The 19,719-nt window shown below is 34.7% G+C and overlaps 1 protein-coding gene and 1 long non-coding RNA gene across 11 annotated transcripts in view; one reads left to right on the top strand and one right to left on the bottom strand.

Annotated features, from left to right (window-relative positions):
- LOC145287871 (uncharacterized) overlaps positions 1–17,132 on the top strand; it is a 194,787-nt gene extending 177,655 nt beyond the window's left edge. For both annotated transcript variants that reach the window (XR_013869221.1, XR_013869222.1), the window contains exons 3-4: positions 13,894–13,951; positions 17,002–17,132. This is a non-coding gene — a long non-coding RNA (uncharacterized LOC145287871). The remainder of the gene's footprint in view (positions 1–13,893; positions 13,952–17,001) is intronic.
- The window catches only part of LOC145287869 (glutamate receptor ionotropic, NMDA 1-like), a 540,534-nt gene that overhangs the window by 143,707 nt on the left and 377,108 nt on the right, over positions 1–19,719 (bottom strand). For all 9 annotated transcript variants that reach the window (XM_080135767.1, XM_080135762.1, XM_080135766.1 and 6 more), the window contains 3 exons: positions 14,332–14,506; positions 8,940–9,084; positions 5,588–5,698 (listed from right to left, as the gene is read on the bottom strand). In XM_080135767.1, the coding sequence (XP_079991893.1) occupies positions 5,588–5,698; positions 8,940–9,084; positions 14,332–14,506 (431 nt within the window). The remainder of the gene's footprint in view (positions 1–5,587; positions 5,699–8,939; positions 9,085–14,331; positions 14,507–19,719) is intronic.

The raw sequence follows: 19,719 nt of genomic DNA, 5'->3' as shown, positions 1-19,719 counted from the left end.
TCATGTCGTATGAATCCGCAGATTCTGTTGTAGACATTAGTTTCTCTGATATTTTTCTAGTCAGAATTCTTTCTAGAAAGAAATTCGGGATTATGGGAGGGACCACATGAAAGTTGCCAACATCCTAAATGAAAGTGAATTTTGTGGAATGAACTGGATTCGAACTTGCGACACCCCAGGTCATCAGTCCATGTCATCAATCACTTGACCAGTTGACCACCTCCCTATAACTAGCGAAATGTGTGTAAGAAATATGTAAACAAAATAACAAATTTAAAATGACCTCACTGCATCCCTGGTAATGGTCGGGGAGGTAATGTTAAATTAGTTAGTTGGCTTTATCATATTTTCCACTTATTTCTGTTCATTTTTTTTTGTAAACTAAGACATTTTTAATAGAATAACTAATAAAAAAAAATCAATCAATTAACTAATTTACTAGTCAATCAATTAATTAGTTCAGAAAAAAATTTCATATATATATATATATATATATATATATATATATATATATATATATATATATATTTACCAGTGGTGAAAAAACCGGACTAGAGTGCTCAATGTGTAGTCAGAGCAGTATATAGGAAATTTATTACTGTGAGTCCAGAATGAGTTTACAAATTGTTTCAGCTAGAGGAAAATCCTCAAAGAGAGGAAAAAATCCAACTAGCATCGTCAGAATTCATAAATGGACTCATTTATGAATTCTGACGATGCTAGTTGGATTTTTTCCTCTCTTTGAGGATTTTCCTCTAGCTGAAACAATTTGTAAACTCATTCTGGACTCACAGTAATAAATTTCCTATATATATATATTCTTCTTATATATATTTACACATTTATACTAATCAGTGATGCATTTAAAAAAATTTTTTTTGCTAATGTTTATCCACTCATGAATAGAGCCTATCTTTGAAAATTCATTGGTTAAGGAATTTTCTTTATTACTAAATCATTACTATATATTGTAATAATAAATACAAATTCAAAGCATCATATTAAGCGTATTTTACGACTGGGCAATGCTGGACGCCCTGCTAGTATATATATATATATATATATAGAGAGAGAGAGAGAGTAAAATACACAAGTTATCATGAAATGTAGTAGAGACAGAATGTACGAAAGACAAAATAGTGAAATATTTGAACGAATTAGATATAAAGAGAAATTATTTCAAATATAAACATCTGATGATCTTGCATGCTTACTTGTGTAACAGTTGCATGACAGATCTATTTTGCGTTATGTTGTTATCATAGGCTTGCCACATTGCACAGTAATGCCTGGACTTATATAACTGTGCAAGCGTAAGGACACGTTTACACAGGCTGAACATCAATTCCCACTGAGATAATTGACATGAAAGATAACCCAATTCCTGAGTAGTTTTGTCATAACATGACATACCATCTTGTTTTTGTCCTTTGCTAGAAGTGACCAGCTAAGATGGAACCTCAGGATATCACATTCTGTTTTTGACAAAAGTCAGCGTAGCAAACAATTTTTTTTTTATATTCTAGTGTTTCCGTTGAATAGAATTGATTTATACTTTAGCGAAAATGTTAATGTTTTTTTGTTTTGTTTTTTTTAATGGAAAATGGCGACCGTTTTCTTATTCGATTATCTAATGTTACCCAATGGCTTTCTCCATCTTGACGTCCTTCCACACCACTCATCTTAACACTTTTTTGCACATTGAATGTTTTAATTGATGAGAGGATGAGCAAAGACCTTTATTTTAAAATTTCTTTCCGTGTTTAATTATTTTCCCATATTTTATCAACTAATTTTGTCTGATTTTCCAAGCAGTGACAGGATAACTTAATTCACTGTATTGATTTGTTTTCTGCTCTTTTTTTTTTTTTTCAGATTTCTATTTAAAAGTTTTATTTCATTTTTTTTTTACACAGGCATCACCACATAATCTAGGCCAAGAGGCCACTCAAGGATAAGGGTTAAAGAGTGTACAGCAGAAACTGGAAAATATAGTAATCATTAGTAATGAAAATTCGGTAAATTTGTTAACTTATATGGAACGGCTATCAAGAACGTATTTACGTTAGACTTGAAGACAACCATATTGTACTCAGCTGGAAAACGGAAGACAATTCCACAGGCGTGCAGTTCTAAGAAAGAAGCTTTGTTCATGGAATCTACATTTAGGCTTAGGCCCAGATAAAGAGTGGGGGGGAATTATTGATAGTGTTTTCAGCTAGACGAGTGTTTCTTGTGAAAGTTTGGCGTGGGGGGACCATAGACTGAAGCTCAGTCGAACACTTTCCATGAAAATAACGATACATCAGAGACAAGCTCACAACGTCTATTCTGTGAGATAGACGTTGCAGGGAAGAGAAAAGGACATCTATGAGGCTACGAAGTCTATGTTGAACTCTATCAAAGCAGGACAAGTTCTTTCTAGCAGCTCCTGCCCAGATATGGCAACAGTATTCCATCCTTGGGCGTACCTGGCTCTTATATAGATAGAGAATTGCATCAGCAGTGAGATATCTACTGGATCGATAGAAAGATCCCACCATTTTTCCAGCGACCCTGGCAAAAGATTTTATGTACGTGTTCCATTTAAGATCAGGAGTAATTGTCAAGCCCAGAAGCTTGTCAAAACTTGAGGCCTCCTGAAGACGAGAGCCATTCATTTCAATTGATGCCAGATGTGGATCAGAATGTTGATGATATAAAGAGAGAAGCTTGGTTTTAGATGCATAAAAAGTAACCAGCCACTCCTTTCCCCATTGTACCACGTGCTCATGATCAGAGGAGAGATAATCAGAACTTGGTCATTTACTGTCTTAGATGTGCTACCATAAATGGTAGTGTCATCAGCATAAATCTCTACAAATGATGTAAGGATGTGATTTGGAAGATCATTAATGTAGATCAGGAAAAAAGTTGGGCCCAGGATGGACCCCTGAAGGACATCAGCATTAATACTGTGAGTTTCTGATTTTTGCCCCTCAACTACTACTCTTATGAACCTATCAGATAGAAATGATTTAATAATTGAGAAGACATTTCCAGCTATACCATACCTAGAGATCTTGTGAAGTAAACCTTTATGCCATACCCTATCAAAGGCCTTAGATATGTCAAGAGCAATTGCCCTAGAAAGGTTGCCTCCATCGAGAGATTTGCTAATCCTATGAGATATAACTGTAAGCACATCTGCTGTAGAACAGAACAGAAACCATATTGAGTGTCACTAAGAAGGTTATTTTTGTTGAGATGGTGGATTACTTCTGTATTTAACACAGATTCCAGCAACTTACTCATGACGCACAGGAGACTTATTGACTTGTACTGAGAGGGGGGATGAGCGATCACCTGAATTCTTGAATACAGAGCATACTGATGAGATTTTCCAAAGTGATGGGAAGCTATTCTCCTTAAGACAATGTTTAAACAGTTTTGTAAGTATGGGCGCTAGTTCTGGTTGAAGTTTTTTGAGTACTATAATTGGAATACCGTCAGGGCCAGTTGCTTTACTGGAATCAAGGTTTTTGATTAGCTTGGCAACATCACGTACAGATATATGTATATCACATAGCGTGTTTTCTGATACAGGAGGAAATATTGGGGGTTGGCGGCCTTGGTCGCAAAGTGTAGAATTAGCTGCAAAGTTCTTGGCAAAGAGTTTGGCTTTGTCTGATGCTGACGAGATTACCTCAGGTCCATTGATGATAGTTGGGATAGAGCACACGCTTCTGTTCAGGATTCTGTTTGCTATTTGCCAAAACTGGTAGGAACCAAGCCGCTGGTCAGCTCCTTTGGACTTGACGGATTGAGCGTTCTTTATTACTTTCTTACAATGGTTGCTGGCAGTCCTGAAAGCGCCTTTAGTTTCCATACATCTATTACGTTGGAAGTAGTGGAAAAAGTGATTTCTCTGCGCAATGGCAGCAGCACATTCTGGAGAGAACCATGGCTGGCTGTTAGGTTTTTGCTGGAACTTTTTCGAGGGTATGAACCGGTCTATACCTACAATTTACCATTCGGTCAGGTCTGATACTATAGAGGACACATCCTTTTTAAACATGGAACGCATAGGTAGATCCGATATAAATGTATGGAAGCTATCCCAGTCAGCATTAGTGTATCGATATACTGTACGATGGAGAGGTACATCTGGGGACTTATTACATTTTATTTTTATCTTAATTTTCAAGTAATAATTTTTTTATTTTTAGATTTTGCAAATATTAATCAATCAACAAATGATAAAATCGCCAGTATTCATCCAAAATTCTTACATTTTCCACACGGACTTAGGGTTAGTGGTAAAGTTAATGGAGGGTATGTTTTGTTTTTAACAAATGATAACATCAAACAATGATTATTAAGAGGAAATTTGTAAAAAGTCGAGCAATAAATTAGTACAGAGGATTAATTTACCCCGTAACTGCTTGGAAAAGCAGACAAAACTAATCGATAAAATTTGGCAGCTATTCTTGGAGCTAAATTTGTTAGATCAGAAAACGAACAATAAACCGCAAAGTAACAGACGTTATTTATTATTTAAATGTAAGGAAATGTTAATTTATTTTACGTGGAGATTGCAAAAGTTATCTCCCTTAGATTGAATTACGTGCTATGAATGAACGCGATGGATTCTCACTTAAACATCACTTGTAATGAGTGTCACCAGCAGACAGTGATAAACGTGAGGCCTTTATTTATTAGCCTGATCGTCCGCCAAGTGGACATTTTCCAAATCTTTTCCCCACTTCTGTCTGAAATCGAAATACTCGAAGAAAATAAAAAATAAAAATAAAAAAAATACACATGATGCCAAATTATATTCTTCACTCTTTGCATATCTATTTTTATAAACAATAGTTTTTTCACACTTGCCCTCTCTTCTGCAACCAATTCATTTTATTTCAGAATGATGATCCCTTATATATATATATACACACACTAGCATTTCAACCCGGTGTTGCCCGGGTGTTTGGAGGTGTATATTGAGTAAAAAAAAAAAAAAAAAAAAAAAAAAGTGGTAGTAGGAAGGCAGGCTTGAACCCGTACTGCAAAGGAGGAAAAAATGACGTCTTTGCTGTTACAACCACCACCAAACCGGAAGTGACGTAGGTTTAAATTAAGGCTAGAGAATCGAAAAGAGGGGATGACATTTGACAATATCAACGAAAAAAGCGACCCCTCCCTGTAGAAAAGTGCCTAGTTGAAGGTGGAGAAATTAATGTTTTTAGCCAATTTTTCGATATTTGTCGTTTGAAAGGTCGAACTTCAAAACAATACTGATCTTGTAAGAATCTGTCGCCTCTATCGAAAGTTTTAGGCAGACATGCAAACATACATACATACATACATTTATATATTGGTAGCTCAAATTTTCGACCCAAACTGATTAAAAAGCTTGCCCTATCTCTAAATACCCTTTAGGTAAAATTTAAAATGTTTAGACCAGAAATTGTCTGGTAGAGACCACAGCGGAAAAAATGGAATTTTCCCAGACCTACATTACTTAAATTGACCAGATTTTTGTAACAAATTATTTTTAACAACTATAGATGTTTTAAATTATAGAATGTTCCTATTATAAACTGACCTTGAGGTGGGTTGTCCTTCGAAGTCCTTCTGGTTTTTCATATGTATTGCCTGGCCACACAATGTTAATGTTATCCGCGATAGCCAACGGGTTCTCTCCTGGTTGTGACTTCTGAAAAACAAACAGGTAGATTAACAAGAATGTCAGCAGAAATAAGAAAAATATTGTCAGATATATTTTGGGTATTGTCCCCATCTCCTAATTAACCTTCTTCATCTTATTTATCACCAATCTTCTTACTTCACTACAAGTAAAATAATAATACAAAAAATGATCTGTACACTTGTCTATTGTGTTAAATTTTATACTCTCTCTCTCTTTCCTTCCCATAATTTGTCACTTCTCCAAGCCAATTTTGCCTGTCTTGATAAATTTCTTAATAAAAAAAATACTATGCAGAGAAAACTGTCATGATGAAAATAGTAAATTGGAATTCATGTTCTTTTCACTTATCTAAACCTGAGGCACAGACGTTATGCCTGTCTGCTTTAGTGCTGTACTACCCAACTGCAGAATACTGCGCAGCAGCATGGACTCATTCTACAAAGATCGACATCGAGCTCATGCAGGACATTTACCGGCAGCAATGACAATCGCCATCACTTATTTAAACACCAAGAGGTACCACAGCGACTACCATCTCACAAGAGCTTTGCCACTATCACAGGCCTCAGACGAACAACACCAGCATCCTTCTGCCTGCATTGGTGGAATGAATCCGTTAAAGATAACAACAAGGCTCTTTTGGCATCAAAAGAAGATCTTTCAGCTCTGAACTCCTTCGGAAAGAGTAGGTAACACTTAACCAGGCTCAAGTGAAGGTTGCCGAAACACTGAACAGCCTGCACAAGTGGGTCTATGTACAGGATTCTCGGTGTCCCTGTAGTGCTGACATGCAGACTATCACACACATCCTCACAGACTGTCTCATTAAGCAAGGCATGCTCTGATATGGACCTGAGGGATGCCTCTGATACTGCCTGATGATGGAGTGAAACGCTATGATGATGATCATAGCCACACACAACAAGCTGTGTGTGTGTGGTCCTCATCTGGTACTGCATGTGAGATGATGCCACAAAAAATGGTGAAGAAATGTGAACATTATGAGAAAAAAAGGCTCCCTCTAGTGGGCTAAAAATGCTTCTCACATCACCATTCGCTTTTGCACAGAGTAGTTACCACATCAACCTTTCCTTCTTAAACAGGATGCACAAAAATAATTTTTAATGAGTTGCAGAGGTCAGCAGTTCTAATAAGGCTACAGTGCAGCCTCTGACGTATTGCCATAGAATTACATCCCTGTGTTTGTTTTACAATTACTTCCAAGAAATGTGCTTTGCCCTGATAGATTAAAAGAAAATGCATACAACTAGCTCCTTAATAACACCTCTTCACTATAAAGGTCCCTAGTTGGCAGAAGATTTTCTATTCTAATAGCTTTCTTTCTTCGGAATGCTTGTTTTTGGAATTCCCTACCTGACACCTGTTTCTCTGACAGTAGCAACAGCATGCATGAATTTAAGTTTAATGTGAACATATACCTTGCTGCCCAACTCCCCATTCAGATTACTCTCTGTAAAGCTAGCCCCTACAGCAGCATCCCCCTTAGACTTCAGTAGCAATATCACTTGCTTGGGCAGAGAATAAAAGTAAATTAAAGACAGAAATACAGATATAACGTGAAATGAACAATGTAGTCAATTTTAATATAAATTAACCAAAGAGAAAAATTGACTGAGAAAGTGTGCGAAGAAACAGCTGTGTCTGCATGTTGTTTTTGCTGCTTGCATCTTAATTCATGCACATCATGTGCATTTGTGTGGGAGAAAGAGTTGCCAGGTAGAGATAATTCTGCCAAAAGTGGTTAGACCAGTGTAACAACCGTGCTACAAACACTAACGGCCATCATTACAATTTTGAATATATGCTTAATTTCTAAGCTTGGCACTGACTGGTGGTGCAAGAACACATTTAACTTTTTTTTCGGAATATATTACCAAAGTTAATAAAAGGCAGCGCCAACTAGATGCTTCCTTTTTTTTCTGTTCAGGAGACCACAGCGAGCCGTCTTATTCCATGGGGTTTCTTTCAAACACCAAACTTCTCTCTTGGATCATAACATGTTAAGGTCACAACTTCCCATTTGCAAATGCAAATATTCCAACAAATGACCAAGCTGGTGAATAAGCTGATGTCACAGTGGAGGAAGAGAAGGGAAAGAAAAGGATAGAAAAAAAAAAAAACGTGGCTAGGATGTTGGGGGGGGGGGCTTGTGTCAATGTGAGACGGACGTGTGGCCCATGGCAGCATGAGAGATTTTTAAGCATGTGTCAAGACAGGAAGGTTTATTAACATGGCAAACTAGGAGACTTTTAAAACAAGATGTAATGTGTTATTTTGGAAAGTACCATGAGTAAATACCTTTTATTTCAACTAAAATGTAACAACGCAATTGAAGAAGATTAACGACAATATCACGTAACTACAGAAAGAATAGACGGCTAACAGCTTTATTTAGAACAAATTGGTCAGATGCAAAAGCTTCATAAATTGATCCAAGATAAGTGATTGTTTCTGAATTCATGCCATTATAAATAGGTCCTTACTTTCTGAACAAATCTAATAATTAAAAATTAAAGTAGTGACAATTTAAAAACTCTTTCTTTTTGATCTATAACGGATTATGTCACCAAGAGAAACAAAATCCACTTGCATCTCTTTCCAGCTACTAAATTGCTGAGTTACAGGGCTTCCACAAAACGATAGAAAAATCATCTAAGACAGTGAATTCGTGATGACTGCCCTCTCATGAAATCCAACCATGTAAAGCCCTTGGCAAACAGATTTATCTAAATTGTTAAAGTTATGCTGTGATTTTTCTTTCTTCATAACCCTTATAAGCGCTCTTTGATCTCTTTCACACATCGTTCTTTTTCCCTAGGCTGTCATCACTCTTAAGAGTTTCCTTCGATACGGCCACCATTTCACACACTTCCATTACACTAACACCTTTCGTCTGCGCACCAACAGTCTGTTCACTTTGAAAATCTGATAGATCTGTCATTTTAATTTTTCTTACTAATATGCAATGAAATGAAAAATAAATTTAATCAATTTTTTTGCTGTTTTCAATTTTTTTTATTTACGATTATTTTTGTCCTGAATTGGACAAAAATAATTGTAAATAAAAAAAAATTGAAAACAGCATTTTAGTAAATTTTTCAATTTTTATAGGCATTTGAAATAGAAGCAAAATTCAGAAGGTGTTTCCATTATTTTGTCCCATCCCAATAAATGTTTGATCAAGAAAAAAAAAAAAAGAAAGAGAAATGATTCTAAATGAACTGACCTTTCGGCTTCCATAGATACCAACGGCTACTGTACGTGTTGCCTGGACATTCATTATGTTGTAGACAGGGTTCAACCTGTCACCTTCCATATTAAAGCTCACTTGGCCAGTTACACCATTTTCTAAATGACCGTCTTTCAAATATCTGAAATGATTTGGAAAAAAATTAATTGAAAAACAAAACAGCATAAAAAAAGAAAATCATCTTCACTTATTCATGGTCAACTAAGGATTTGAATGATACATTTTTTTTTTTTTTGTAATTTGCAGCTGATATCTCTACTATCAGATCGAGCACTATATCATCATCAGGAGGAACCGCTTTGCAGTTTCGGCCATTATTCTGAAGTGAATGATACGAACTGAAAGTAGAGGTGAATTTTGGACGATAAAAGAAGGGATATGAAAGAGATAGGACTGACGCCATATGTAGAATAGTGTATGCTGTCCTAATGGAATAAAAATCAGTTGTTGATGATGGTTGAAAGGTGTGACTTGATAACATGGGCAGATGACACCAGTGTTACATCACCACCTTCTGACAGAGGAGCCCCGCTACTTCAGAAAAGCAATCAAGGAATGGGGTTCAAAAATTGCCTGGTGCTACCAGATCAGGCTATCTGAAGATGTTGGCTTCCTGAGACGAAATGCACCTAACATTGATGCTTTTTTGTTTTTCTACTTCCTTTTGCAAAACTTTATGTTCTGCAAAACCAAAGACAAAAACAACAACCCACTTTTACCTTTTTTTCCTTCTCCCACTTCCTCTTTCTATCTCCCCCACTTCCTGACTGATTTCCTAACTTAAAATGTACAAAACATTAATACTGTAACCCTTTTCCCTCTCCCATTGCAAAACTCATTCATGTTGTGCAGGGCAGAGAACAAAAACGATAAAATCAATTATGAAACAACCAAACCAAACACTACAAACTAGAGATTGAAGATTCAAAGAGCTTGAAGAATAAAAACATTCTACAAAATAACTGGATGCAACATGAATACTATTTCCAAACTAATTGGATTTGGCATTAAATAGCCTGAAAAAGGTTGATATGCAGTAAAACAAAACAACCAAACCAAAACCAACCAAGCCAAAAATTGCATGGTGGTATCTCACAATAATAATCCAAAGATTAGATATGCTTTTTTCGTGGCATTGTGTGCATATGTATGTGTGTGTGTGTTTATATATATATATATATATATATATATATATATATATATATATATAATTATTATTAAATGCGCTTAGTAGAAATAAGAACTTGATGACAACTAGATTCAGTTGCAAGTGCTCGCGAAATGATGAAACAAAAGAAACATATTTGCAACAAATTGACAAAATAAAATAATCAGAGACACCCCGTGCTTTTTTTTAAAAATAATATCTGTTTCTCTCTCTCTCTCTCTATATATATATATATATATATATATATATATATATAATTCAAAGGAGATTAGAACAATAGTCTAAAGAGCTGAGTGTATTTCAATGTAACAGTGAAATCACTAGTTTCATTAAAATACAGGAAAGAAAAAGTGCTCAATGTAATTTAGATATATAATAAGCTCGATAGGTAAATATCCTAGAGCTAATTCAATATTAAGTAATGTGATTGATAATTTAAAATTTAAAAAACAAATTATAATCAAATCAAAAATCAGTTTCACAAGAAGGAACAACAACAAAATCAATTATCTGTACGATCGTTTCGGAAAACCGTGTTTTTATTGTGGCAGACATCAAGTTATGGACAATAATTATTACATATAGTTTTTTAATAAACAAGGTCTCCTCATCAGCAAATTTTAAAGGGTTTTTATTAAATCTAAAAGACACCATAAATAAACCTAGCATTAAAAGTAATGCAGATGTATCTGAAAAAAATTTAAATAAAAGGTCTGGATTTAAAATTGATAAGAAAATTAATATGGGTTAGAGATAGAAAAGAAATAGAGTAAAATATAGATTTGAATTTAAATTATAAATTTGCTTTAAGTACAACATTACAAATATATACATGCATATATATGAAAAAAATAGACACATACATGCATATACATAGATATACAGGTATATACATAAAAATATAGGTACAGAAATTTACCTTTTAGTTTTTCGCCTTTTGAAATCAGGAACTATGGTTAAAATACTCATATGTGATGTTTGCTATAGCTTTTCACCTTATTGAATGATGAATTTTAAAAGGGGGGACGCCCGTGCAATAAATTATTTCCGTTAGCGTACTTTTGATTTAAAGACGCCACGGTTTATATTTCGAATGTTGTTTGTATAATTGCATAATGCAAGGGGGGATAATTAGTCATATTTTCTTTAATGAAAGGGCGCAAGGGGGATAATTAGTCTAACTTAATTTATAAAAAAAAAAAAAAAGTTGTAATCTATTTTTACTAATAAGTAATTTTTAAAGATTTGAGGTGGTTTATATTTATTAAATTTAAACCAACGTTTATGACTACATGTAAATATTAGTTCCTGTCTTGAATTTAATAGGGTGGTTGCATTTTTTATATCTTCGTATTTTAAAATTTTTAGGGTCTCTTTTGTACATAGTGCACAGAATTTATCTCCTGGTTTATACGGTTTGCAAGACTCAATTACTCGCCATTTTAAGTTGAAGGAAATATTGTTATTTTTTAGTTGCCAAATATAGTTGGATAGAGTAGTTTGGTTTGACAGAGAGTTATTTTTAAAAGAATGTTTGTGCGTTGAAATTCTATGTTTTATTAGGCCAGATGTGGAACCAAAATATATTGCCTTTTGCTTATTGTAATTATTTTCCGTTAGGTCTGGTGCTGGATTATTATATGGTGGGTTGGTTTGTAATTGATCGATAGATTGGTTTAAGTTGGTATCATTATTTAATCTGGTAGTTGAGTTATGGCTGTTAATAGATTCATGTAGATTTGGGGTTTTTGATACTGTGCAGCTATAGATAACATTTTTAATTTTACATGAGCCTTGTAGGGGACATTTATTTTTTCTTCTACAGTTACAGTCTGATGTATTTTGTATAGTTGTATTTTGTAGTTTATTAATTTTCTTATTATTAGAGCTAATTATATCTAACTATATGTAATAATTATTGTCCGTAACTTGATGTCTACCACAATAAAAACACGGTTTTCCGAAACGATCGTACAGATAATTGATTTTGTTGTTGTTCCTTCTTGTGAAACTGATTTTTAATTTGATTATAATTTGTTTTTTAAATTTTAAATTATCAATCACATTACTTAATATATATATATACACTTGTGCCCGATATTATTCATACCCCTCGGATCTTTGAGATTTCTATAAGAATATTGCTCAAACCAGAAGGTAGACAATATTAAAGGGATTTCAAACAATAAATCAAGCATAAGCATTTAATTTAAACTCAACAAATAAATAAATTATGCAAGTTTGAAACATTATACAAAGAAAAACAATAATGGCACTAGTTCAAAATTATTCATACCTCTCTTACTAATAGTCAATAGCATGCCCTTTATTCTTAATAACTGCCTGTAACCGTTTGGGATATTTATCAACAAGGTTTTTACAAGCATCAACACTGATTTTTGACCATTCTTCAATGCAGTAGTTCTCCAAATCCCTCAAATTTCTAGGTTTCCGCTTTTTAACCTCAGTTTTCAATATGTGCCAGAGGTTTTCGATAGGGTTCAGGTCGGGACTCTGGCTAGGCCATTTCAAAACATTAATTTGATTATCCTCAAACCATTTCTTGACTATTTTGGCAGTATGTTTTGGATCATTATCCTGTTGAAGGACCCAGTTTGGTCCTAAATGGAGCTTCTCCGCATCCTGTCTAATGTTTTTCTTGAGTATCTCCAAATATTGCTCCTTCTTCATGGTTCCATCTATCTTGACCAAACTACCTGGACCACTAGCCGAAAAGGAGCCCCAAAACATTAGGCTACCACCACCATGTTTCACCGTGGGTATGGTGTTCTTTGGGTTGTAAGCTTCTCCTTTCTTCCTTCAAACGTAAGAAGCATCCATATGGCCAAACAATTCAATTTTTGTTTCGTCAGTCCACAAAATACTTGAGAAAACGGACTCTGGAGAATTCACATGGGTCCTAGCAAACTTTAGACGTGCTGCAAGGTGTTTTCCGGTGTGCAATGGAGTCCTTCTTGGTCTTCTTCCTTTCAGACCATTTTCATGCAGAGTCCTTTGCAATGTTTGCCTTGATATTTTTATGCCAGAAGACTCCAGATTTTCTAAAATGTCCTTATTAGTGGTGGTTGGATTTGCATTAACACTTCTTACAATATTCCTGGTGGCTCTAGCAGACAGTTTCCTTTTTCTTCCTCTACCAATCAAGTTGTTTGTTGTGTGGTGGCTCTGGAATTTTTTGATGATGCTCTGTACTGTTGCTGTAGGGACCTCAAATTTCTTGAAAATTGACTTGTAACCTAAACCATCCTTATGTGAATTCACAATTTTAGTCCTAAGATCATTACTAAGCTCTTTTTTCTTCCCCATTCTAATAATTTTTATTCTTTTATTGGTTTTCAGTTGATATCATTTTAATTTCTGAAAAATGCAAAAAACGAAATGAAATTAATCAAAGGTTGTATAAAAGCATTCAAAATAAGAATCAAACAGAAAACAAACAGTCAGAAACTCGATTAATACTGAAAAAATAAGGGGGTATGATTATTTTTGAACATTGCAGATTTTATAAATAGCTGTATATTTCTTTTATTACAAGTATCCCGAGATTTTAAAATGACGAAAATGATCAGAAGAGGTTTATTAAGAATATGTATCAATATGGACGTAAACAATAAATTCTTACAAAAGTTACACCTAATAAACTCAATTTTCAAGGGGGGTATGAATAATATCGGGCACAACTGTATATATATATATATATATATATATAATGAAACTAATTTCTAAATTTTCTTTCTTTAGATCTGACAATAATTTGTAATTTTGGTAAAAACAGTTACCATGCAATTCCAAGTATGGGGTAAGTGTTTTATAGATTTTGTACTTTTTCTTTTTAATTTATCTAAGATATTCGTTTAAAGAATCATGTCAGTTACAGGTAAAATAATTGTTAAAATTTATTCATTACAAAAGTTATTGTGGTTCAGCATTAAATAACTGCAATGGTGATTCACCCTATTGTGACACTATATGGGCTCTTCCTGACACTATGAATAGTGATAATTGTGATAACAGAGAGGGTGACTATAATCAATCCAGAAGCAGTCTCTGACAACCCATCACTTCTGTACTTCCTGTACATACATAATCTTGTTAACTCTGCATCCTTGTTTTGTTTCTTTTTTCAGACCTTTAATGACAGAACACAGAGGATGTGCTTTGATGATGATGCCGACTTACTTAAGAATGGTTTTGCCTTCATACCAAGGGATGCTGATATCGGTGCATTCGTTGAGTGGCTCAGAGATGTTCATCTCCTTGTGTAGACGAATGAAAGTCTGGGCAATCAGCGAAATACTGTCTTGGATATGGGCAGCTTCATTTGTACCATTTATTAACTGTGTGCCAATGACACCTGAAACGGTTAAAAACAATAATGATAATAAAAAAACGAAAATAGATACAAGAAAATCAATTAATTGATATGATCAATGACTAATAAAGATCACCATTTTGTATCAATATCATGCTGAGTGGAAATGGCAGATCTACAACTTATGCATATTGACAAAAATGAAGCAAGTAAAAACTCACACTGAAGTAAAAAAAAAAAAAAAATTCACTCTTTTTGTAAATGTTCACGGATATATTACAAAGTCTGTTTTCTCCCCTCTGCATCAACGTCAACAGAATCTATGCCATTTCTGAAATGCCTTTTTCCCTGTTGACTACGGTCTGTTTCTGGTCCTGTGCACCCTCCCAGGCTTTGCCTTCTCTCTCTGAAACATATACTACACTATCCACTCCATCATCAAAAAAGGAGGTAATGCTTAGGAAGATATTATCATGATCACAGAACAGATACTACACTAACGCCCTTTACTCTCCTAAAAACAGAGGTATTGCCTGGGAGGATGATATAATGACAAACGAACATATATTACATAGTGTAAGTGTTTAGTTTGCTAACGGTCAGTGAATGTGAAAATTTCTTGTTGACGTATGCTACCTTCCACCATCAAAAGAGGAGGTAATGCCTAGGATTGTCGCATGAGAACATATACTAAAATGTCACTCAAAGGAGGAGGCAATGCTTATGAGGATGGTTTCATAACCAAAGTTACCTGGCGCCTTGGCACCACTGGAGTTTTTACCTCCACACAAAAATCGACAGTCTATAGCATTTCTGAAATAGCCTTTTCCCTGTTGACTGCTGTATATTGCTAACCCTGTGCAGTTCTAGGAGGTCCACTCTCCAAGGCTTTGACTTCTCTTATTGAGAAAGGGTTAATTTATTGCTAATCGTCTGAAACACTTCTACTGAGGAATGCTGACTGGGCTTCCCGGGCATTCTTTCTGCAGGCCAGAATACTTTTCCTCTGTGATGCTGGCTCTTAAATCCCACTTTTCAAGCTTAGTGTCACATCTTCTCACCATGAGAGATAAATACCCAACATGCAATGATAGTGAGAGGAAGACATTGATGGCTGATGGAGTAATGGCATGCAGTGAAGGGGGGCACGAGATCATCCAATTATAGTTTAAACTATCTCCCTTTCTCGGTATATTGCTCAGTACTTGAACTTATACTTTAGTTTTTGTGGCATAAAATCAAAGTATTGGCCTCGAGCAATACCAGACTTCTGCAAGCCGCTTGATGTGGATGGCTTGTTCAGTTGATTACCGAGATAGTTTAAATAGGATTCAATTGAATGTTACTAGTCTCAGTCTTTTCTATAAATACTATTATGGCATATAATATTCAGAATTGTCTGATCTATTTCCTGCTTTTTGTTCCAGCTCGTTTGACTTGTTGGTCTAGTGGTCTCTATCAATTTGGTAGTTTGATACCTTATTGTAATGCAATCTCCTATTCCCGTAGCTTCTTTCTAAGAGCTGCAAGTTTGTGGAACTCTCTTCCTGCTTACTGTTTTCCTCCTACTTTTAACCTTGCTCTTTTCAAGACTAAGGTCAATAGGCATCTTTTGTTCTTGATGACTCTTTAAGTGACTCCACACCTTGTCTGGAGCGATTTCTATTAAAAAAATAAAAAATACAAATTACAGATAATTAAGAGTAAAAAGTCACCCTTGAGCGTACTTCTGGCAGCTTCATAACTCTTCTTTCTGTCCTATTTTGTCCTTTTAATTCTCACATTCACATTGAGCAATTTTTCTGACAAAGGGAGAAGAATACTTGTTTTCTGGATCGATTATTTGGAATGGGTGGTATGTGATTTTCAATGCACTCATCATCATTCAACTGTCAATTTATCCATCTCATTAACCCGTATTCTTGACACACTGACATAGTGATATGGGACAAGGAGAAAGAAGCAACCATAGTAGAAGTTTCTGTCCTCAAATAATGATAAAGAACGGAGAGGTAAAAGATAGCGAAATACTAGGGCCTTATGCATAACATAAAAAGAAATTGGAATCATAGGAAGATTTCCATCGTTCCAGTAATTGTAGGAGCAACTGGACTCTGAAACTGAAAAAGGATTTAAAAAATCACTTGACAAATATACCTAGTAAACCAAGTGCAAGAGATTCAAACAATTGCACTTAAAGGACAGTTAGAATCTGTCTGTTGGAATATATGAGATAGCAGGTGAATATCTGGCATCCAGTAGGATGCCCTATCACCGACTTGAACAAACTGATTAAAACATTGAAAAAAAATATTAAAAATAAAAACCTTTTTTTATTATTTTTATTAAGCGATGACACGCCAGTAAATAAAAAACAAAACAAAAAGCTCCCAACCAATATAAAAAGAAAAAAAAAATTAAAAGTAAGATATATGTAAATGACTGATGCAGTTTAAGTTTAAAATTATTGTCCCTGCTAATTGTTATTAAAACTAAATCTACAGCAGTCATAAATAAAAACGTATTTTCTCTTTCAGAGAAATGTCCCTGTTATGCAACATGGTCACACACTGAACAATCTACTTGCTGTATTGATTTCATTTGTCCCCTGAAGAACTTTGAGAATCGCGATCGATCAGCAGAGAGATCCCTGAAAGCAACCAACAAGTACGTCCTCTGTGTTTCCTGTTTCTCTCTACTGGATACCAAAGAACTAACTATCTCTGCTGAAGATAAGGTTTTATCTTTCCTTTTCTATAGCAGGTTTTGTTACTAATACTATGTAGGAGTTGGTTTAAACACCCACACTGATAAGACCAGCTCTTAAAAATCTACTGTCAGACAACACATTAACATGATATTGCTTCCGTGCAGATTATATGGGAACCGAGTTCCACATACAAGCGAACACACGAACACAAAACTGGTAACATTAAGATAAACTTAATTATCGCCCTTTAATCCTGGCAATGCCATTCTTTGCCACAAGGGGGCTATCCCACCTACGCATTCTGTTTGTATTTTCTTCCTTGAAACAGACTATGCAGATCGGGTCGAAATTACTCCTGTTTTACACTAACACAAAGCACATTTGAACCCTCACAAAGGACTTTTAAGACAATAACGCAAATAGTGTTTCCTTATACCTTTTCGGTAATCTTAGGGAGATATCAATCATACCAGTTATTATAGGTGCCACAGGGCTTATGAAGAAGAACCTGAAGTCCTAACTAACTAATATTCCTGGAGAACCAAGTGCAAAAGAGATCCACACAATTGCACTTAAGGGAACAACGAGGATACTAAAAAGAGCTTTCGGTTGATTTCAATAAAAAGCAGGGCAATGTTGGCAGCTGGTTTGGCTGCCCCATACCCAGCGTTACAATCTTCAAAGGAAGAAAATTAAAAAAAAAAAAAATTAATAAATGTACATTGCTTATAAATACAATCACGGCAAATTTTGTGTACTCATTTCTTGGCAAAAGGGACCATGCAACCATTTCTCTTTAATTCTCTTAACAAAAGCGGGCACCATTCGCCCGCTATAGATTGGGTCATATAGAGTTATAGCAGGCGAATGGTGTCCGCTATAACTACAACCTTGTAGTCTTCAAATTCAATGTCTACAAGTACTGAATATCTGTTCTGGCACGTGATATCACTTCCACATTTTTTTTAATTTTTTTTTTTTAAGAAAGTTGAATGTTTTTAGTTTCTTACTTAGTTATTCTTGTACAATATATTTAATACTATAACTAATTGTTATATCATTATTCGTAGTTGAAAGTAGAAAGACTGAATATACACTGAATCTAATATTTAATATCAATCTTTTATTCAATGCATAGAATGCTCTATAATATCAGGTTGATGCAAAAGGTTTTTAAAATTTACTCTTGAAAATGAAAAACTGTTTTTTGAAAATCTTTATTCATAACAGTAACAACAATTGCTTTTTATAATTTGATTTCGTCCATCAACGAGCTTATAAATGCTTTGGTCGCAAAATTCTTTAAGTTTTGATGTGAAATTTGAATTTAATTCGTGTTTAAACTCCTTTCGTGATGTTAACCTAAGGTCATCTCAGTGATTTTGTGATCCTTGAAATAAGTGATAGTCTGTGGGAGCTAAGTCAGGAGAATATGCAGGATGGGTCAAAATCTTCCAAACAAATTTTCGTAGGAAATCTTTGGTGACTTGTACTGTGAAAGGACAAGTATTATCATAGCAGACGATTACTTCTTTTCTGTTGACTAAAGAAGGTAATTTTTGAGTTAACAGGTAAAAAATATTGCAGGAAAATCTGTTTTAATAATCAGAAAAAGTAATAAATTAATCATGCTGATATGGTTAACTAATAATAATAATATGCATAAAATAAATTACAATTGTTTAAAATGCTCCCTCCACATACCAATAAAAACTTTTGTACCAACCCGATATACATATATATGCACACACACACACACACACACACACACACATATACATATATATAATATTTGAGACTAGTCCATTCAGTTCATAAATGGTTCTGTCATTCGATAACATCAATAATACTTTAATAATTCTTTCCAGCTGACTACAACATGGTAATTTTCAAGTCCAATGTAAACAAATTCGTATTGGACTGGCTTCTTAAATAATCAAATTAACAATCATCACAATATTGTCTCACCATCCACCTGACACTCACTGATCCCTTATATTTGAGTGACCTTTAGGTTTGGATAAGTTGTGCCAACCTATTCCTAGAAATAAAAACAATGACTTTACAGTCTCTAAATCCCTATTTACTTGTTTCGCCATGAGGCCAGAGTAAGATGTAAGGTCATTTTTTTTTTAAATATGGGGAAACCCGCAACTCTCTGAAAAGTGGCACTCTGAATTGAGACAAAAATAAAAATAAAATGCTTCTGTCTAGGAGTTTTCCTTCACTGACGGAGAACAGTATCAGAGCAGATGCTACATTTTACTCTTAGCCAGAGCTGTCGTCTAGTGAAAAAGGAATTGCAAGGAAGACAATGTTGATTTGCGGTGAAAGCAATGAAAGAGAAAGGAAAAACACCACTTTTTTTTAGTGAAGGAATTCTTTTCCCATTTTTTTCTTTTTTTCGAGGGGTGATTGCCTGACTTGCTGTTCTCTTTCCTTCTTTTCCTTGCCATTTTAAATGGCTTTGCTCAGAAGAGAGGACTAGAAAAAAGCATGTTTTGCTTTCTAACTTTTGTGTGATGAGATGAAATAATATATATTT

The sequence above is a fragment of the Euprymna scolopes genome, chromosome 11, assembly GCF_053919585.1.
Source record: "Euprymna scolopes isolate OS-2025 chromosome 11, ASM5391958v1, whole genome shotgun sequence".
NCBI lineage: Eukaryota > Metazoa > Mollusca > Cephalopoda > Sepiida > Sepiolidae > Euprymna > Euprymna scolopes.
This window is presented reverse-complemented; position numbering and strand designations above follow the sequence as displayed.